This window comes from Melopsittacus undulatus, chromosome 5 (genome assembly GCF_012275295.1).
Source record: "Melopsittacus undulatus isolate bMelUnd1 chromosome 5, bMelUnd1.mat.Z, whole genome shotgun sequence".
Lineage (NCBI taxonomy): Eukaryota > Metazoa > Chordata > Aves > Psittaciformes > Psittaculidae > Melopsittacus > Melopsittacus undulatus.
In genome coordinates, this window is record NC_047531.1 from 5,570,181 (window position 1) to 5,591,982 (window position 21,802).

At 48.9% G+C, this 21,802-nt stretch overlaps 1 protein-coding gene across 1 annotated transcript in view; it reads left to right on the forward strand.

Moving 5' to 3' along the window:
* Positions 1-13,644: 13,644 nt before the first annotated feature.
* The window catches only part of LOC115947376 (collagen alpha-1(VII) chain-like), a 96,405-nt gene continuing 88,247 nt past the window's right edge, over positions 13,645-21,802 (forward strand). Inside the window, exons 1-5 of the mRNA XM_034062895.1 lie at positions 13,645-13,711; positions 17,816-17,996; positions 19,144-19,303; positions 19,939-20,032; positions 21,061-21,234. Of these exons, the coding sequence (XP_033918786.1) occupies positions 13,645-13,711; positions 17,816-17,996; positions 19,144-19,303; positions 19,939-20,032; positions 21,061-21,234 (676 nt within the window). The remainder of the gene's footprint in view (positions 13,712-17,815; positions 17,997-19,143; positions 19,304-19,938; positions 20,033-21,060; positions 21,235-21,802) is intronic.

Here is a 21,802-nt window from a genome sequence, read left to right on the forward strand (position 1 = left end):
AGGGGTGATGGCAGAATGGGAAAATTCAATAAGGAAAACAACTGGGAACTTGATTTTGGACAAGAGGAAAAGTGGCTCCATCAATTTTGGGGCTGGGCTTATCAAATGAGAGCATTTATCTTGGAGTAGGAGTGATAAGAACCATCATGGCACAACTGATCTGAATGAGACCTCATGCAGCATCTTTATCCAAGCTCTCCTTTGCTCCAGGGACCATACCCAACCTCTCAGCCCCATGATAGCTCTGCTGTGTCTCTGCACCAGCCCCATCTCTGCTTTCTAGGCCTCAGGCTAATGAAGGACAAAGGTATGAACAGCAAGGGCTGGTTTCCTTTCAATGGTTTCTGAAGGCAGAGGTGGTTGAGGATCAGCAAACACTGCTGAACCTCTCCCTGCTTTTATCTGATGAATTATGTGTTGGGACCCAGACATTTTGCTAAATATTAAGCCTGAAGTTTAGAAAATGGAAAGTCTTTACTCCCCAGGAAGGTTGGCATTGAGGCAAGTGACGACTGCCCATGAATGCTCCTCTTTGTTTGCCTCCCCTTACTCTCCCTTGATTGCTTTAAAGTATTGCTGATTGCTTGAGTAGCTGAGAAGCCTCTCTTGGATAGGTCCCAAATATGCTTCAGCACAGTTTATTTCTATGCTTTGCACTTGGCCTTGTTTGATATTCCCCCCTTTTCTTGGTTGACAATTAAAGAACCAATTTCATTCCCCAGCCCTGCTCCGTCCCTTTGATGGAGGCTGTTTGGCTCTAGGGTTTGGTTAGAACATACAGGGTTGTTCAGCCCCAGGTGTTCCCATCTACTGCTCAACAACTGAGTATAAAACTGCTACGTGAACTGAGAACAGTTCCTTGGGGAAGGATGGCACACAAACAAGTCAGCAGCTAGATGGGTCCCATCTCTATATCCCCACACTGAGAGGGAGATGCTGGACACTTTTGGTTTCTTATTGCTCAGCATGGTCATCCTTGCAGATCAGGACAGAAGAGCTGGATGTGGTCATGATGTAGGTACCTGTAGATATCCCTGAGCTAATGCCAAGCAAATTAGGCTTGAGAATGGGAAATTTCATTTCAGCTGCATTGGCACAGTGCTGTGCTGGGTTATTAACTGAGCAGCACTGCTCTGCCACCCCAGCTAGCTCACTTCTGTACCACATAATCAGGTGTTAAAGGTTTATCACAGAATCCCAGACTGGTTTGTGTTGGAAGGGAGCTTAAAGCTCCTCCAGCTCCAACCCCTGCCACAGGCAGGGACCCCTTCCACTGGAGCAGCTGCTCCAAGCCCCTGTGTCCAACCTGGCCTTGAACACTGCCAGGGATGGGGCAGCCACAGCTTCTCTGGGCACCCTGTGCCAGTGCCTCAGCACCCTCACAGGGAACAGCTTCTGCCTAAGAGCTCAGCTCAGTCTCCCCTCTCTTGGGCAGGTTCAAGCCATTCCCCTTGGCCTGTCCCTACAGGCCCTTGTCCCAAGCCCCTCTCCAGCTTTCCTGCAGCCCCTTTAGGCACTGAGAAGCCAACCAGGATGTCTGGACACATAGGACAGGCAGCCTCATCATCGCTGTGACTCTTGATGCAGGCTGTAGATGAGACTGACCCCCATCATGCTGTGAACTTCCTTATCATTAGTGACCCTAGAGACAGAAAAGGGCAACAGAGCCCCTTGGGTTCCTTCTTGTATTCCTTCAGAATACAGCAAGAAGCCACATATGCCCAGGAGGAGCTCCAGTGGACCTGGATTAAAACCACAACTCCTGACATAGCTTTGGGCACCTCCAAATGGCAATTGCAGCCCTGCTCTGCTGGAAATGCACTTGAGCTGCATGGCACAAGCATCTCCTGATTGCCCCACTCAGGGCTTGTGAAAAGATTCAATTGCTGAATGCAGATACAATTGCAATTAAGCCTATTCAGCCTGATAACGAGGCATTCAGGGCTTTAGGGAGCTTTATATGGTTCAATTAGATTCAGTTGTTAAGCCTGAGCTTTAAGGAGTGCTCCTCTGAAGCCTGGGATCTGCAGGCAATCCTGCTGCTTAAATCCTGGAGAGCTTTGGGTGATGTTTTCAGCCAGGAATGGTCTGAGTAGAGGGAAGAAAATGTGAGTATATATGGTCAGGAAGCAGTTAATTCCTGGGATACTTTGCTGGAGTGGGAAAACATCAGCCTAAGTGTTCTCCCTGCGGGCTCAAGCTGGTGGGGAGGGATGGGAAGAGCTGCACTGCTCTATCCTTACTGTTAAACCTACACACCTGGAAGCAGACACTGATTTATGTCTTCTAGCAGCCGTTTGAGGTTACTCTTATTTACTGATGGGGCTGTGATGGTCCCAGAAGCAGTAATAAAACCTGGAGCCCTGGGGATGCTTTGTACCTCCTCTTCATCTCCCCATCCCCTTTGGCTTCACCAGCACCTCCAGGGTCAGGATTGGGCTGGGATTTCCTCCTGCTTCATATCTCAACCCACTCTGTTCCTGCTCACCCTGGGGGCTCCTGTCTTTCACCCTTCCCTTATGTCTTTGACCTCTTTGGCCTGTTTATTATCACTTGGCCGGAGGCTGGGATGGATAGGACCTCCTGTGATGTGACCTGTTCTTCACTGGATCTGGAGTTCTCAGGACCCCTGGCACTGCAAAACAGCTGCTGGTGTGGGGAACAGCCCCTATTTTGAGCACCAAAATCAGGATTTGGGGATGTGGAGTGCCTGGTTCTTCCTTTGGGTCTTTTCCTGAGCTGAAATCTCTGTGTGGTGTAAGCTCAAGGGGTGGCTGAAGGGGGTTTCACCCCACCACTGGACTGCCGTGGGGTGTATCTGGCTTTGATAGATGTGGGAGGTGGTTGTGGATGGGAATCCCTTATGCTCCATGAAGGTGATATGTTGCATGTGCTCCTCAGGCCCTCTTCATCACTGATCTTCTTCCTAGTAGCATGGAGCTTCATCTTCCAGTCTCGCCCATTTTCAGCCCTGCAAAAAGAGCCTACCCACCTCATCTAGAGCTCTGTGGTCACTGCACCATCCCCATGTGGCACTGGTGTCCTTTTGGGGGTCATTTCTCATATATGGTGAATGTTATGGGGTCATTTCCCATATATCCACCAGGGTTTGCATATCAAATACACCTGCATCCCCTTCACCACCCTGTGCCTCAGTTTCTTAATATCACTGCTAACATCCTCCATCTAAGAGACCATCCCTAAAAAGCTCTTTGCTGTTGTGAGATGAGACAGGTAAAATGAAATCATGATTTACTGTGAGACATCTTCACTCAGGCCCCTCCATATCCTCCCAGCAATGTCAGACCCCTGAATCAGACCCATATACCAGTTTTGCACCCCACTTCTGGCATTTCCCATCCTTTCCTGCTGCTCATATCAACCTGAGCTCTTTGACCTCCTGGAAATAGGGACTTTCCCTCCCCTCCTCCCAACCTTTTCCCCACACTGGCCCCTTCCTCTGCAAACATCCCAGTTATTTTATTACTATCTTGTGCCCACAAGGTAAGGATTTGTATTTTCCCTCCCCTCCTCTTCACTCCAGCATTCCTATGGGGTGGCATCCCCTATCCCAGCCTCCCCTCCACTGCTTCCATCCCAGCTGCTGGCCCTCGGAGAAGGAGTCGGAGGTGGAAGGGGGGGAATGCCCGGAGCAGCCCCTCCTCCTGCCTCATAACTTCTTCTTCCAAGCGTGCAGGGAGTTTCACTGCAGCCCAGCCGATGCTGGTGCCTGTTCCTGGGGCTGTTGGACCCTCTCATCCATAGGGAGAAGCCAACGGCCGGTGGTGTGGGCCAGGTAAGCAGTGCTGTCTGTCTGTCCCTCGCTGTCTGTGTGTCCATCTGCCCTGTTACTGGGTTTTCTATGCTCTGTTGTGTGTGTTTCTGCTCTCCCCATTCTCAGGTTGCAGTGAAATGAACCGTGGCATCAAAGGCGTGAGAATGGGATGGGGGTGATGGGGAGGATGCAAAAAGCTTCCCAGCTTCCCTGTGCATGGCACAAACCCCTCGCTGCTGTTTCAGAAGTGTCTGAGATGCCCCAAACTTGTCTGAAATCTGGATTTCTGGGGTGAATTTGCACTTCCCATGATGGGGGGTGGCTCGGGGCATCAGCTGGTTGTGGAGGCAGGGAGAGAGGTGGTGAAGTGCTGTTGTGTGCAGCACATGGTGGGTTGGTTTGGGGGGGTTGATGTGTTGTGGGAGGAATTGGGTTCCTGTTGCTTTCTTTGATGCACACATGATGTCTGAGCATTGCAATGGGCAGAATCTGGCCCCAGTGAATTTCCCACCAGTGGAATAAGGAGCTATTCCTTAATAAGGAGTTAGTTTTCTTCTAATCTTGTTCAGTTGGATTTTGAGAGGTGGATGGTGGTGAATAGCAAGGGCTGGAAGCAAATCCTGGATCAAAGCTTTAATGGGAATGGAACAGACCCCACTGGGACTGGTTATAACTCCAGACAGAATGGATATTTCAGTAGTTTATGGGAGAAACAGCAGTAAGGGATGGTCTGGGACCATTCCTGTCTGGGGATGAAGGATGATTTCAGGGATGGGATTCTGCTTGCCTATATCTGGCCCAGACTAATGGAGCTTTGCAGTGAATGCAGTGATTGCTTGGGTGCAACCACATGTGTGTAGCTCCTGATTTGAGGGTCTTTACTGACCCAGCATCAAGTCACATAACCCCGGTTTTCCTGCCTCAGTAGTGGTTATGGTGCCTGAGATCCTTCAGCACCACCCCCCCTACATCCCTCTGTAGATGCTGACATGATGTCTCGCAGGGAGCAGCAGTGATTACCAATTCCACTTGGCTGCTCTCCATCATAGGCCCAAAATAATGTGATTTCTGCTTGCAATCAGGGATTACAAGAAAGTGCCTTTCTTCCGGGCAGAGGAAAAAATTGGCCACCAGGCAGATGATTCATGGGGTGTCTGCAGAGTCTTTGTGGCTCTAATAAAGTGATGGAGTCTACAGAAATCGCTCCATTGCATGGATCAGGAGGAGCAGGAACGGAATGGATGATGCTGTTTGGGCTCCCCAATGCTTTGCATGCATCTCTTCTCCTGAATCTAGTTGAAGATGTCCCTGCTCATTGCAGGGGGGTTGGACTAGATGAGCTTTGAAGGTCCCCTCCAACCCAAACCATTCGATGATCATATGATTCAATGATTCCAGTGCCCCAAACAGCATCATGTGCATGGGGAGATGCATTGGGCCAGGTTGTGTTTGTGAATATGAAGTTGGCACATGAATATGGGGCCGTGTCCCCACCTGCAGGTCCTGGCACTGCCCTCAGCCTGGTTTGTACAGTGGGAACTGGTGGGGTGGTATCTCCTCTCCAGAAGCTATTTGGAGCAGCAGCTACTCAGGGCTTTCTCACTGGAACAGCTCTGTCAGCTCTCCCTGGTCTTAAACATCAGTGCACTGGGGCTCATGACTGGAAGTGGGTTTATGTGCATGGAAGTTGGTCTGATTTTTCCACCCAGCTTTCCCAAACATTGCTTATGTTTCAGCAATCCTCAGATCTTCCTGTCCCCAATAGTGTCTCCACACCAGATTTATTCCTCTGACCCTGATAGTGGATAAGGGAAAAAGAGAAGAAAAGCAGCAGGCATCTCCAATTCCTTTGTCTGGCTGCCTGGACCCTTGCTCCTGTTCATGATGTCCCATTTCCCATAGGAAAGGTCACCCTGCCATGGTAGGGAGCAGACCTGCAACCACTGCTGGAGGGAGCCAGAACTAAGATTTGGGGACCTTTCACACCTGTGCTTTGGAATAGAACTTCCCCTGGGGAGACCATTTCATGGCTGGCAGGGACCAGGGCTGCTCAAACAGGGAGCAGTGGTCTGTGTAAATGGGAAAGCTGGGAAAGGATGGCTGAGTGTGACTGTTTGCTGGGATAAATGGTGTTTTGAGCTTGCTGCAGCACCAGGAGGTGGTGCAGGTGGTGGTGAAAGGTGGGTGATGTGTTCCTTGCAGGCTCACCTTCAAATGGAAGGAAGGCAATAAGGAAATGCATGTAAAAAGTGGGAGACATGGGCTAAAACCCTTCCACAGACCCCACTGGCTGGCTCCAGCTCATGGACTGGTTGCTCTTGCCCTGGCTGGGAAGTGGATGCTTCTTTCCAGCTCACTGTCCATAAGTCCTTATTCCCTGTGTCTCGGGGGAGCACAGACCCAGCAGCAACTTGAGAGGAGTGTTCAAAATGGGTTTAGCTGCATCCAAGGGAGCTTTGACTGGAGCATCCTGATGAACAGGATGGACAGTTGGTCCATAAAACCCTGTCTAGATGGATACAGGGAGCTAGTTCTCAGTTCCTCAACCATTAGCACCAGTTTATAGTGGGTATAAAATGTGATTGCATGGAACAGCGAGTTTGTAGAGAGGTAAAATAATGATGTATAGTAAAAAGGGAAAGTTATGCCAGTGCTGTATGATCAGGAAGATGTCAGCCTGTCACAACACACTTGCTTCAATGCCCAGCAACTCAGCCAGCGCTGAACATGAGACCTGGGAGACCAAAATAGTCCAACTCAAGATGTAAATCTAGTGGCACCATCTCAGCAGGATGCAAATGCCAAGGAAATATGGGAAGGTGCATTTGGGAAGGGTTTCACTTGCTTAATAGAAACTGAAGCTGAGATTTTGTGGTGCTTCCATCCCTTTCAGCAGAGACTGTTAACACAGGAGCAGCTGGTACTTGCATTGTGACCATGTCAGGAGACAACAGGGAACATTCAGGGCCCATCCTCATCCTAGGAGGCTTTGTCAAACATAGTCTGTAGGGGTCATCTGTTATGGTGGGTTTGTGGTACCCCACTGAGGTTGTCTCCTGATCAGGGTGTAGATTTAGGCTGTAGGTCCTGCAGGGTGTCTGTGAGGTTGGATGGGGTTGAAAGAGTAGATTGGCAGGGTTAGGCTGCCTGCAGTGGGTCCTGAGCAGAAGATGGGACATGCAAGTCCCATGCACAAGCCCTTCTTCCCTTGCTTGCTCTGACATGGTCCTTGTTGCAGCAAGATGGAATTGAATAGCCTGGAGGCAGTGAAATGGCATCAGCCCAGAGGCAACAGTGATCTGCTTGTGGAATTTATCCAGCCACAAAACCAAGAGGCTCACAGGAGATGCAGGACCTCAGGCTGGGATCTGTGTTTTCTTTGTCCCAGCTCCTAGTCCCCTTGATCCTGCTCAGGAGCACTTTGCAATGTGAATACCATGGAAAAGATCCAGACTAAGTGAGTAACATGAGGAATGCTGCCTGGCTGGCAGCCCAGCAGTCAATCCCTTCATCAATTGACTTCCCAAGCCTTTTTTTCCACCAACATCCCCACCACCATCTATTGATCTCCTTGTCTGGAAGTATTGCCTTTGACTCCATCAATACATAATCCCATGAGACCTTTCACCTTCTTTATGGGAAGACAGAAGCATCATCTCATGAATACCCCTGATGACAACAGGGTGAAAACCCCACAAATACACTTAAAACTGTGATACCCATTCAATGGGCAGCTCCTGTCTCCCACCCACACGTGCTGAGGGGTCTCCCATCACCTCACAGCCAAAAGAAGGGTGTTTCATTTGAAAGCTGAGCATTAAACTGAATGGAGACAGCAGAAAGAAGCTGAAGTTGGTTTCAAGGTGTTCCCCATGTCTGGGAATGCACTCAAGTACTGTTTAACCACCATCACTTACTTCTCTTTCAGGTTTTTCCCTTCCCAGTGTATCACTCGTTTTTAAGTAGGATTCACATTGTGATGCTTCTCAGCTTGTGGATGCCCAGGTGATGCTATTAAAGGCTGTATTAGGATCAGAAGCCCAGTGGGGAGGCCCATGGGGTTGAAGCAGAGCCATTTGTTCCATGTAGACCCCTGATGAGCAGTAAAAACCTTCCTTCAGAGTTACCCATCCCAAACCTTCACTGTGCTCTTGGCATTGCTTGCAAGAAGGGGTGAGCAGCAAACCCTCCATTGCTGTTTCCAAGCAAAACCATCAATCCTCTCCAAAACTGGGTCTCTGGGAGAGGAAGGAAGAAACTTGCTGGAGATGATCTTCACAACCACCATCCAATTGTAACATTCAGCTTGGAAAGGTTTCCAAGTTTAGCTAACAAGGTATTTTTCCTATTGTTAATGTGAAAACCTGACATGTGGGGAGTCACCATGGTGTGGAGGAAAGGAGAGGAGGGTCCAGCTTTCATTTACAGGACTCATAAGGTATTTCTGTGCTTTTCCCCTTGGTGCTTCTAAGCTCCAATGCTCCTGGATGCTGCTTGGATAACTTCTGCAGGAGGAAGATGGCAAAACCAGCCCCAGTTGGACACTACTCTGCAAGTTGTCCCATACTGGGGGAAGAGAACCTGCCAGTTATCTCCACCTGTTTGTCACCTTTCCACTGGCCTCCAGCAACCAACAAGTCAATGCATTCATGTTTCTTTGGAAACAGCTTAAACTTTGTATTAAAGGGATTTAGAGAAAAATCAATTACCATAAAAATCTATTAACTCCATTAAAAAGGAGACTCACAACTTTTGAATCCCTGAGGCCTATTGCGATCAAGCCAGAAACAGCCTGTGTTTAACCAGGCTTCTTCTGCCCTTCAAATCTACCATTGTCCGTGAGGTTCGGAAATGGCTTTAAATCCCCTGGTACCTAATCCCAGGAGAGGAGCTGCAGAGATGCCCTGACCAGGCTTTTCCATGGGAATGTTTCAGAGTGAAAGGAGAGAACCAGCATTTTGTTGGCAGCAAATTGTGATCATATTTGCTTGGACAGACCCTCTAATTGACATCAGCTATTACATCTGCATCCTGCCTCCTGGATTTTCCTTACATTGGGGACAATGTGCTGCTTTTGGATGTGCTGTTGGTACCATTTGGGAGCTGACAGTTATGATCTTTGCTCTCCATCTCTATGAACATCCGTTGCATTTTTGCTGGTGTTTTAAGCCTCAAGCCCTTGGTTTTATACTTCATCTTGCCATCAAAATTCAATGGTTTCAATGTGTCCTCTGTGTCAATCAGTGCAGTCTGTGCCCTGATTTTCCCCATCTAAATGCCATGGAAAATTACATGTAGATGTGCTGGGATCTCGGTGACCTCTTAATGCTGATACCATCAATACCTGGACCATCTCCATACCCTTCTCCTGCCAATCTCTTTGATGTTTCCACATCCTGAAGCTCCCATTAATTCTCCATTCAGGCCAATCTCTAAATTTCAATTATAGATCTTTGCAGGGCTGCTGGGGTCTGTCTCCATAGGGTTAACCATCAAACCCCAGAGTGGTTTGGGTTGAAGGGAGCTTAAAGCTCCTCCAGCTCCAACCCCTGCCACAGGCAGGGACCCCTTCCACTGGAGCAGCTGCTCCAAGCCCCCGTGTCCAACCTGGCCTTGAACACTGCCAGGGATGGGGCAGCCACAGCTTCTCTGGGCACCCTGTGCCAGCGCCTCAGCACCCTCACAGGGAACAGCTTCTGCCTTATCTCCAACCTTACATCTGGTCTTATTTAGTGATGGAGCACAGCAGTGCTCCATGAGCAGGAGCCCTGTGGTGCTAGGTATAGTAAGTTGAGATGTAGCTGTAGCCTTGGCATCAGCTGGAATGTTCATAAGGAGGTGCCCTGTTTATTCTCTGCTGGCTAATATAGGGCTGTGCTCAGCCTGCAGTCTTTCAGAGGGAGCTGCAAACAGGATATCTGTCCAGTCCATCTGTCTGCTTTCAGGAGACTCGTATGAACTCATCTGAGACCTGCTTCCCTATGCCAGATTTAGCTGATATTGCCAAGAACTTGTGCGGCAAAGGAGCTGTCTGCTTGTGCGACGTGCAACATATGGGACAGTGGTGGGACATGGATCTGCACAGATCCTCTAGGAAAGCTCCGCATGCCCAGATGCATCTCTGAAGTGTAGTTCTTGTGTCTGTATGCAACAGGAATAGTATAGTTATTTGGTAGATGGACTTAGCAGCACCTGGTGTGGTGATGCTGGGCAGGAGATGTGTGAGATACAACTGGACCCACAGGCAAATGGGAGGCAGGCACCAGCCAGATGAGGCTGCAAATCCCTTTTAGACAGAGCTTGCTGACAGGGGGTAGTTTTTTTATCCCAAAAGGGTTATTTATTTATCCCAAAATTTGTTGGGAAAATTAAAGGAAGAAGAGTTTATTGCAGACATATGCCTAGGAAGAAGAGATGGAGGGGAACAGCCCAGCTGCTGGCATTACCACAACTGTGTAAGGGCTGATTTTCTTCTCTTACCCTCTTCCATCTTGCCAGCTCTGTCGTCTGATCCAGATGGGGTAAAGGGAGAACCTGGTCCATCAACTTTATGGGATTTGGAGGCAATTTGTTCAGGGAACTGTAAAACCCAGAGAAGTTGCCCTATAAATTATTTACCAGGGACAGTAAAAGATCAAGGGAATTGCTGGGATTCCTTGCAAAACCCTGAGGTTTATGGGGTCATTTCCCTGCCCCTACCAGGTTTCTCTGAAGATCTCTGTAGAGGTCTAAGATGTCTTTGATAGGGACTGATGGCAGCCAGTGTCTGCAAAGAGCAGTTAAGAGCTTCTGGAATGAAGGTTGCCTATGTTTAATGTATAAAGTGAGCATCATGGTGGTACCAATGATGTGAACTGAGCTGTCCCAAGTTGGACAACAATGGTAGAGCAAATGATAGCCCTCCATCAGCCTTATATGCAAGGCTATACCCAAAATATATCCTGAAAAGTGGAAGGAGCAAGCCCGAGTATGATCTTGGCTCACTTGTAGGCTGTGGATGAAGGGCGGTGTTGGAACAAGTATTGGAAGCTGCAGAGGTTATATACCTGTCTCACCTAGGGATATGTCCTCATCTAGGACTGGTGTTTGATATCCAGGTGAACACTTAAATGCAGTGGAATTTGGGAAAGAATAGGGAACAGCTGCGCTCACAGCCCAGAAAGCAACCGTATCCTGGGCTGCATCAAAAGGAACGTGACCAGCAGGTCAAAGGAGGTGATCCTGCCCCTCTACTCTGCTCTCGTGAGACCTCACCTGGAGCATTGTGTGCAGTTCTGGTGTCCTCAACATCAGAAGGACATGGAGCTGTTGGAGCAGTTCCAGAGGAGGCCACGAGGATGATCAGGGGCTGGAGCAGCTCCTGTATGGAGATGGGCTGAGAAAGTCGGGGCTGTTGAGCCTGGAGAAGAGAAGCTGCGTGGAGATCTCAGAGCAGCTTCCAGTGTCTGAAGGGGCCTACAAGGATGCTGGAGAGGGGCTCTTCATTAGGGACTGGGGTGACAGAACAAGCGATAATGAGTTAAAACTTAAGCAGGAGAAGTTCAGATTGGATATAAGGTTCAATATAACCTCTTCCCTGTGATGGTGCTGAGGCCAGGTTGGACACAGGGGCTTGGAGCAGCTGCTCCAGTGGAAGGTGTCCCTGCCCATGGCAGGGGGTTGGAACTGGATGAGCTTTAAGGTCCCTTCCAACACAAACCATTCTATGATTCTAAGGGGAAAAACAAGAGACTCATTTTCAGTTCAGAGCATAGCACCCTTGAATTTGGGATCATCTGTAACACTGATGTGCTGCAGTCATCCATTAAGGACCCACCCTGCCAGCACAGCAGCTGGAGCTGGGTGGGTTTTCACCCAAAGCAAGCATCTGTGCTCAGTGCCAGGAGGCAGAGCCCAGCTCTAACTATACTTTGTAAAGTGCATGTAATAAACAGGAAAACTCAAGATGCTCAAAAATTGAACACGCAGAAGTTCAGCATCCACACACATCCGTCCATGTCTGCCAGGAAATGTGTCGTTTGTGGCATCCAGATTACAAACCCCTTTTGAGTCCTCATCCTCATCTTTGCAATGTGAATTCAAGGGGTGACTGGTTCTGAGCTCCAGCCTTTCTGCATCCACATGGTCTTTGCTTTTTTGTGACTGTTAACACTTACTCACTGATGGCCTGGGGCTACTCTGCTTTCTCTTTGCCTCTTCAGAGCCTTCTAGGATTTATTCCTTATGTGACCATTTTCCTGTTGCCTTCTTAATGTACATTTTGCACTGTAGTTAGACTCATAGAATAAACTAGGGTGGAAAAGACCTTTCAGATCATCAGTTTTCCGTGCTGGAGAGTTGAACAATATGAGAGCTTTTAACCCATTGTTCAGATACCCATTCAAAGGGTTTGCTGCCTTCCTGTTTCATGAAGGGTCAGTTATGGTGCAGGACAGACTCTGCCCTATGGAGCTGAGGATCAGAGTTAGGGAAAAGGATTAGGAAGTAAAAAGGGATGCTGGCAGGTTGGTATTGAAGGATGCTGGGATCTGAGGGGCAATGGGGTCATCTTCCCAAAGCTTTGTAATACAATTCCTGTGAGGGAGGTGGAGGTAAAACCTAGTTTTCTTCAGCTACACACTTTTCCATTACTTTTATTCCTGGAATCATGTTTACTCCTGTTGTTTAAAAGCCTGAATTTGTTTAGTTTGGGGGGAATGGGCTGTTTTTGCTTTGAAGCCATCTCCACAGCAGCTACTAGCAGCACCACATGGAGATCTGGATAGGAGTTATGAGGGAAGGACACAGCACAGGTTCACCACTGCACAGCAGAGATTCTGACTGCATCCAGCAATTAGGAGAAGAGAGAGGGAAAATCAGGATCAGGAAACACATTCAGAGAACTGAAGTCCCGAGGGTCTCAGATGGATGTAGGTCCATGATGGGCAAGGTGACCACAGCCCTGGTGTTCCTGCAGGCTAGGTGCACACAGGCTCCCTTTATTTGTTTGAGGATTCAGTTAGATGTGGTTATTCCAAGCTGTGCACAGGAACTCAGCTTTGTTTTCCAAAGAGGATCTGACCTGTAACACAATGCTATTTCAAGGTTGCATGTTGTTAGCTGGAAGGAGCAACCCAACCCTGGCAAAGAACTGGTTTGGGTGAAGTGAAGCTCCTCTTTTCCCCACATCTGTAATTTCCAGCCTGGAAGCAGTCCATGACTCCCTGAGCAATGTGCTCAGCCCAAGATGAGCAGGGGAACATTTTAATGACCATTAAAAAGGATAAAGCCCCTTCTGGCAATGCCACTTCTGTTACTGTTGTTGCTTCACAGATGTTAATCCCTTCTCCACAGATGGGGACTTATGTAGCAATCTGGGGAAGTCACTAAACCATCCATAGGTGACAACCAGAGCTTTCAGCTCCCTTTGCTCCATGATGGTGGGGTGGACTTCCAAGGGGAGCAGGTATAAGGCAGTTAATCCTGCAGATTAGTTGCAGAACAGGGTAATAAAGACTTGAGTGCAGTGATTGCTGTCTGCAGTGATGATCCTTCCTTCCTGCATCACTGAGGCAGCAGATGCTTCCCTCTTCCCTCACACCACTAGTATTCACACTGAGGTGGTTGTTGCCTGAAGAAGGGTGCTGTTAGGGAAAGGTGCTCTCCCCTGTAGCATCAGCAAAGGGATGAAGGAATTAGTGGGTTTATGGACTTCAGTGCTAATAGTCTAAGCCAAGATGAGCCTTTATAGCTGGAGAAAAGCTTCTCTTGCCTCTGTAGGCAAATGGGATTATCATACTCAGCCTCTCTTCTCCTGCAGATGAATGACTCTCCAGGCTGTGTGCTGACTCCAGGAACCAAGAAGGAACTTCTTCCCAAGGAAAAGGAAAATGTATGCCCACATCCTTGTCCTGGCAGCAGCTGCGGTGCAGTACAGAGCTGTGGCCATCCATGAAGGTATGTGACAAACGGGTTACCATGAATACTGCATCTAGGGGTGATGGTGAGACACATCAGGGAGAAAAAGACCTTTTCCAAGCAGCACTTTCTGCTCATGTCGTGGATACACACACACAAATACTGTAGTGCTGATGCCTTTGACTTCTGCTTAGGGTGCTTTTAGGTTGGGATCATCTGGCTAACAGAGCATCTCATCTGGCCCCAAAAGGCAGGCAGGACCTGACTTGCTGCAGCAGGGTTTATGAGGAAATGAGGGCTTTGTTCAGTGTCCTGCCTTTAATCCTGTTCCACCTCAGCTGCTGCAGAGGAAGGTGGGGAGAAAGGGAAAATGTGTCCCCTCCTGACTCCTCTTCTGATCTCCAAGGCCTGGTACAAGCCACCACACAAAGGATACAAGAGTAAAGACCTCAAGGAAGCCTTGAAACCTCCTGCTACTGTTTAGAGATGGTACCAAGGTTCATTTCCTCCCTGAGAAGCTCATAAGAGTTTTTGGGGAGGAGAGACCAGAGCCAAAAGGCAGAAGGACCCCAGAGAAGAGCCTCATAGAGTTAAAGCATGATCCATGGCTTATCTCTAGCCTTAGGATGGGGAAGATCCTTGTGAGCATCCTATAGAGCTAATCCAGAGCTCCCAGGACTGAGTATGAGCCAGTGGATCTTCCCTTTTCATACTGTTCTGCAGCAAGAAGCCTCCAGGTTTTGAAGGTGTAAATTCACCTGGACTAAGCACAGTCAATGCACCAAGGAGTTAATGGAAGCTGTGGTGTCAGCTACAAAATTAACTTGATTAAGTTCCTGTCCATCAATTAAGCTGATATACTCGACTATAATGCTCTTTAATTCCAAGCTGGGAACAGGGCAATAAATCACCATTTACAGATGTCTCTGGCAAAACTGTGATTGATGGAACTTGGTAATTTGGGAGATGTCTGGAAAACTTCAAATCAAGTCATATCCCTCTGTGATGAATAGAGCTGTCTGTGGTGGTGTTCTCTCCAGAAGGTACCAATCCAAATATGCTTAACATCACATGTTTCCAATGACAGCTTCAGGTACCACATCCAAGCAGCAAACACTCTCAGGGTTCATTGCTAAGCTGGAAAGATGCTGAGCTCCTGACTCAGTATCTTGCAGAATGGGCTCTGGTTTTCCTGGGGTAATTGTTGGACTTGATCATAGAATCAGATTGGTTTGTGTTGGAAGGGACCTTAAGATCATCCAGCTCCAACCCCTGCCACAGGCAGGGACCCCTTCCACTAGAGCAGTTTGCTCCAAGCCCCTGTGTCCAACCTGGCCTTGAACACTGCCAGGGATGGGGCAGCCACAGCTTCTCTGGGCACCCTGTGCCAGTGCCTCAGCACCCTCACAGGGAACAGCTTCTGCCTTATCTCCAACCTGAACTTCCCGTTTCAGTTTGAACCCATCACCCCTTGACCTATCACTACAATCCAAGATCTTAAAGGTCTTTTCCAATCTAGATGATTCTGTGATTTGATGGTTGCCCCTTTATGGAGAAAGGAAACCATCCTGCCCTTCTTAATCCCATGGAGCTCCTGTGTGTTGTCATCTTTCCTCTCATTATCCCTGGGTGCAGATGAGGGTGGGAGCATTGTACATGGTGAGTAAGACTCAGGGGCCAGGCACAGCTGGAGGAGGTTCTCTAGGGATTTGGGATATGGAGAGGAAGGTGTAGCAAAGGTCTTTTGATATCCATGGCATTTTGTGCATGTTCTCCAGAACAGGGCCAGAAATGCAGGTGTTGCATAAAAGCTTTGAGTATCTCCAAGAAATGGGTGATTTGGAATGATCTGAGTGATTTGTACTTGGCAGTGCTAGGTTCATGGCTGGAGGTCAGCAAATTGCTCTCAGCCTTAATGGTTGTATGGTTCTGTGATTTTGGGAGGACTGGTGGATGGTCTTCTCCAACTTATTGAACCTTTATTGGGATTTTCTTGTGGGGATACAGGTTGTGGTTACTCTGAGAAGCTTTTGGATGCTTTACACCAGTTCTGAGCTCAGAGCCAAGAACTGGCATTGCCTCTGTTCCAAGTCCTTCTAAGGGAACAAGGAGATCAAGGTCTAACCTAGGGAAAAGGAGTAGATGCAAAATTGATTTGGCAGTTGGGAAAAGAGCTTGTGCTCTGCTATTAGCAGCTGAGGTGCCTCCAACACATCCTGACAGGGAGATCTCAATAGAGAGCTTTAGGAAGGGCAATTTAAATCATTGTCTCCCATTTTTGTCAAGGGAAAGTGCTTTCTATTCCCAGCTGGGTACGGGTTACACCAAAGTCAGTACCATGGGTTAGTGGTGGTCTTGGCAGCCCTTGAGTAATGGTTGGACTTGATGATCTTAAAGGTCTTTTCCAACCTGGTTGATTCTATGATTCAAAAAGAGCCCAGTCATTATTTTTGTGCAGTAACTGGATTGGTTGAGTCTTCAGGAGTTCAGTGTGAAGAGGCACAAAGAAAGATGAAGAAACCAAAAGCCTTGGGTATAACAAAGACACTTGAACTGCCATCAATCTGCACCCAGCAAATTATCCTCTGCCCCACTGTGTGCCCATAGGGGATTGATCAGGGACACAGCAATGAACAAGAGCACAAAACCTGCGTCTTTCCAAGCACTTTGGGAATCCTGCTTATAGGAGTAGGGTAAGTGTCAGGTAAATTGAAGGGTCAAGCTAAAACAGGCTTTCCATTTGCAGCAGAAGCATTAGAAACCCACCCAACATGTCAGCATAGCAAACTGGAACAAATGCTGCAGCCCAGTTGGGTGCCAGCTGGGTCTCCAGACCTGCAGCTGAAGGTAAAGGCAAGGGCTGGGTAAAACCCAAAGCAACAGTGGCACAAAATGTGAAGGGATTGAGCCCATTCCTGGTGAGCAAGATACAAAAAGCCCTTCTCTAGCAGTCTACGTTTTATCAGCCCTATGGTAATAACTCAGCATCTATCTGCAAAGGAGAGAAACACCAAAGATAATACACATTTTGAACATCCCTGTGGAGCTTTCATCAATTTAAGGTCCCTAAAAATCATCAGATTTCTGACCATGAAATGTATTTCAAAACTAAGGAAAATTACTTTCAATTGAGCCTGAGCACTGTAAAGGGGAATATGCCTTGATGTTTGTTAAGCTCATTTCCAGGTACCTGCCTAATGTCTCTTCCCTGCCAGAAGTCATCAGATAGCACTACTTGTATAGAAAAACACTCAAATTGTTCATTCTTTGCACAAGATACAGGTGATCCTCATGTTTCCAGCATGTCCTACAGACCTGCGTGTTTTGATGGCCGAGTGCAAGGTCCTGCACATGGGTCAGGGCAATCCCAAGCACAACTACAAACTGGGGAGACTGGATGGAGCAGTGCTGAGGAGAAGGACTTGGGGGTGTTGGCTGATGAGAAGCTCCCCATGACCCAGCTTCAGTGTGTGCTTGAGCCCAGAACCCCCCCATGTGCTGGGCTGCACCCCTGGAGAAGAGAAGGCTCCTGAAGGGGAGGCCCCAGAGCAGCTCCAGTGCCTAAAGGGGCTGCAGGAAAGCTGGAGAGGGGCTTGGGACAAGGGCCTGTAGGGACAGGCCAAGGGGAATGGCTTGAACCTGCCCAAGAGAGGGGAGACTGAGCTGAGCTCTTAGGCAGAAGCTGTTCCCTGTGAGGGTGCTGAGGCGCTGGCACAGGGTGCCCAGAGAAGCTGTGGCTGCCCCATCCCTGGCAGTGTTCAAGGCCAGGTTGGACACAGGGGCTTGGAGCAGCTGCTCCAGTGGAAGGTGTCCCTGCCTGTGGCAGGGATTGGAACTGGAGGAGCTTTAAGGTCCCTTCCAACACAAACCAGGCTGTGATAGATCTGGATCTCAGTGTTTGTGCTTCAAATGGGAAACTTCCCCTGAGTGAGAACTACAACATGGGGAATGAGGAGGAAAATAAAGAGACCAAAGCAGCCCGTTGCTCTGGGAAGCCCATCATTACCCACTTCATTGCGCCTAAGCATGGTCTCACTTCTTTAGCTGCTCTATCTTGCGTGTTTACATGACCCATAGGGGTTTATCTCCTGCCTGGCTTGTGGCATGGTTGGGATGAGCCTTCCTGCCCCTCTTCTCCCTCAGCATGCAGGACAGCGGAGGTGGCTGACGTTTTGTTCCTCGTGGGACAGTCACAGGGCACAGGGAAGGAGAGCTCCCAGCTGCTCAAGGACTTCATCAGCAGCGTGGCCCATTCCTTTGAGAACGTGGTGATGGGCAAAGGAGGTGTCCGGCTGGCAGTGGCACTCTATGGGGAGAAACCAAGGTAGGTCCACCAACAGCACCAAGGTTTCTATAGCCCTTTAGTTCTATATGGGCAACCATATCCCTTTGTTAAGGAGCTCTTGCTGCTTTAGTGAACCACTGCAAGAGCAGAGCAAGAGTCTAACCTTCAGCAGTGTCACCAGAACCAAGAGTGCTCAGCCATGGGGAGCAGTTTCAGGACAGGGAGGGTGAGATTTGACACTGCTAACAAGAATTTCCCCCCACCACCCAATGTTTGATGGCAACAGGGAGCTGGGGCTCATACCCTGGACTCCCCTGACCACTCTTGCATCTGGGGAAGAACAACCCCATGTACCAGTACAGGTTGGGGGTTGACCTGCTGGAAAGGAGTGAAGGGGAAAGGGACCTGGGGGTCCTGGTGGACAGGAGGATGACCATGATCCATCAATGTGCCCTTGTGGCCAAGAAGGCAAATGGCACCTAGGGTGCATTAGAAAGGGAGTGGTTAGTAATGCAAGAGTGGTTCTCCTCCCCCTCTACTCTGCCTTGGTGAGGCCGCATCTGGAATATTGCATCCAGTTCTGGGCCCCTCAGTTCAAGAGGGACAGGGAGTTTCTTGAAAGAGTCCAGTGCAGAGCCACAAAGATGATGAAGGGAGTGGAACACCTCCCTTATGAGGAGAGGCTGAGGGAGCTGGGTCTCTTTAGCTTGGAGAAGAGGAGACTGAGGGGTGACCTCATCAGTGTTCACAAATATGTAAAGGGTGGGTGTCAGGATGATGGAGCTAGGCTTTTTTCAGTGATATCCTGCGGTAGGACAAGGGGCAATGGGTGTAAACTGGAGCATAGGAGGTTCCACGTTAACATCAGGAAGAACTTTACTGTAAGAGTGACAGAGCACTGGAACAGGTTGCCCAGGGGGGTTGTGGAGTCTCCTACGTTGGAGATATTCAAGGCTCACCTGGACAAGTTCCTGTGTGATGTACTCTAGGTTACCCTGCTCTTGCAGGGGGGTTGGACTAGATCTTTCAAGGTCCCTTCCAACCCTTGGGATTCTGTGATTCTTACCTATATACAAGCCTAGAGTAACCAGCTGAATTATTGCTGGTTGTTGGCATTACCAGTGCATCCTTCTTGTAATTAAAGTGTTTTCTTGCTCTTCATTCACCCATATTCCCCCATTCCCAGGATGATCATTGAGCTCACAGATTACGTGACCACTGAGGAAATGCTGGTGGCAATTCAGGATATCTCCTTCAAATGCAACACCTTAAAAACAGGGTCAGCCCTGGCATTTGCAGCTCATGCCATGTCTCACCTGGACACAATGAGAGAGGATGCAGCAAAGGTAAGTGACCTTCTGTGGTTGATTCCCCTGGTGTCATCCTCAGTAGAGACCAGACCTCTAACTTATTTCCCCAAAGGCATAAGGAGGCCATAAGGATGATCAGGGCCTGGAGCATCTCCTGTATGGAGACAGGCTGAGAACATTGGGGCTGTTGAGCCTGGAGAAGAGAAGCTGCGTGGAGACCTCAGAGCAGCTTCCAGTGTCTGAAGGGGCTACAAGGATGCTGGAGAGGGGCTCTTCATCAGGGACTGGAGTGATAGGACAAGGGGTGATGGGTTCAAACTGAAACAGGGGAAGTTCAGGTTGGAGATAAGGCAGAAGCTGTTCCCTGTGAGGGTGCTGAGGCGCTGGCACAGGGTGCCCAGAGAAGCTGTGGCTGCCCCATCCCTGGCAGTGTTCAAGGCCAGGTTGGACACAGGGGCTTGGAGCAGCTGCTCCAGTGGAAGGGGTCCCTGCCTGTGGCAGGGGTTGGAACTGGAGGAGCTTTAAGTTCCCTTCCAACCCAATCCTCTGGCCACACTCCTCCCGAGAGGGACTCATCCAAGTTCTGGCTTCTCAGTGTGAATATCCTGCAACTCTTTGTGACCTTCTCGTGTTGTTCTCTTTCATTCTCTGCCTCACATTCATTCGTGTAGGTGGTTGTTTTGATCACGGATGGGAAATCCAGGGACTCATTTGAAGATGAAGCCCAGGTCCTGCAGGATGGAGGGGTGACAGTGTTTGCTGTAGGTATGTATAGACACAGTAAGTTGCATAAAGCATTCCACCAACACACAGTCTATGCACTGGGGATGATTTCTGATGGACAACACCCCCCTCTTCTAAAACTACACCATCCCCAGGCTCAAACAGTAGCAACTACTTCAAGTACAGGAAATCCACATCTGTGCTGTGCTTGGGTATTTTGTGTTGTTGTCAATAGCTGATTTATTCAGTGTAAACCTGCGGTTTTGCACCTGTCAAAACTACTCATAAATCTGGGAGGAGTTCAATAAATAGTCCCATAAAAGTCAAAATGTTTTGATGTGACATTTTCCATGAGTGAAATGTTTTTGCTTTTGAAGGTTTCTCTTAATGGGGTTCAGAGACTGACTTTAGCTACATTAAAAATGTCTATCACAATCATTCTATAGGCAAGGAGAAGTTTCAGCACCCCTCCAAGTCCTAAATACAGACATTTACAAGTCAAATACTTCTCTTCACCAAATATTTCAGTGGGGAAGAAGGGAATGGTGGTGGTGGTTCATTATAGAGAGCTACCAGGTTGGTTTGGACCAATATGAACTGAAAATTAGGGGAGAGTTGGTTTGTTGGGGGGGGTCCTTCTGAAACCCCTGCAATTTCCAGGCAGCCTCCTAAAGTCCTGTTGTCTGCCCATCCATCAGAAAAGCAGAAATGCCTCAGTATCCAATGGGAAGGATGAGGCCAGGTCCTGCCCTGCTCCTTTTCCCTCTCCACATCAAGAGAGCTTTCCACCTCTCAGCCCATAAGCAGCCAAAAACCTTGGGGCAATCTCTCACATAGCTCTGGAGGAAACCTGGACCTCTTTTTCCTGATGGAATAGGCTACATCTGCTTCACCACTGCCTATCCAGCTTGAGACTCCATTCCTTGTTTCATCCTTTGCTGTGGGCAATAGGATTCCAAAGCTGCTGTATATCAGCACATTGCTCCCACTTGCATGTGACAGCCCTTGCCAATGCCTACCCTGCCCTGCCCCATGGTGTTTGATGTCCTACTTTTCTTTTCTTCATCTAGGAATTAAGGATGCTGATAGGAATGAACTGAACAAAATAGCTTCAGAGCCCAGTGCTGAACATGTGCTTTATGTCGAAGATTTTCACCTGCTCAACAACGTGGCCCCCAAACTCTCCCGCAGGCTCTGTTTCACTGCCTCAGAGCCACCACGGCCCATCAAGCAGACAGTGCAAGGTGTGTCAGGATCTCCCTTTATCCTGCTTTCCGAACCAGTCCCTGGATGTGCCAGCCATGGAAACAAACCTCCTATATCCCATCTGTTCATGCCCTTGTGGACACCACTTGCAGCACTCTGTGCAGTTCTGGTGTCCTCAACATCAGAAGGACATGGAGCTGTTGGAGCAAGTCCAGAGGAGGCCACGAGGATGAGAGCACCTCCTGTATGGAGACAGGCTGAGAACATTGGGGCTGTTGAGCCTGGAGAAGGGAAGGCTGCATGGAGACCTCAGAGCAGTTTCCAGTGTGTCTGAAAGGGACTACAAGGATGCTGGAGAGGGACTCTTTGTCAGGGACTATAGCGATAGGACAAAGGGTGATGAGTTCAAACTGAAACAGGGGAAGTTCAGGCTGGAGATAAGGCAGAAGCTCTTCCCTGTGAGGGTGCTGAGGCGCTGGCACAGGGTGCCCAGAGAAGCAGTTGCTGCCCCATCCCTGGCAGTGTTCAAGGCCAGGTTGGACACAGGGGCTTGGAGCAGCTGCTCCAGTGGAAGGTGTCCCTGCCCGTGGCAGGGGTTGGAGCTGG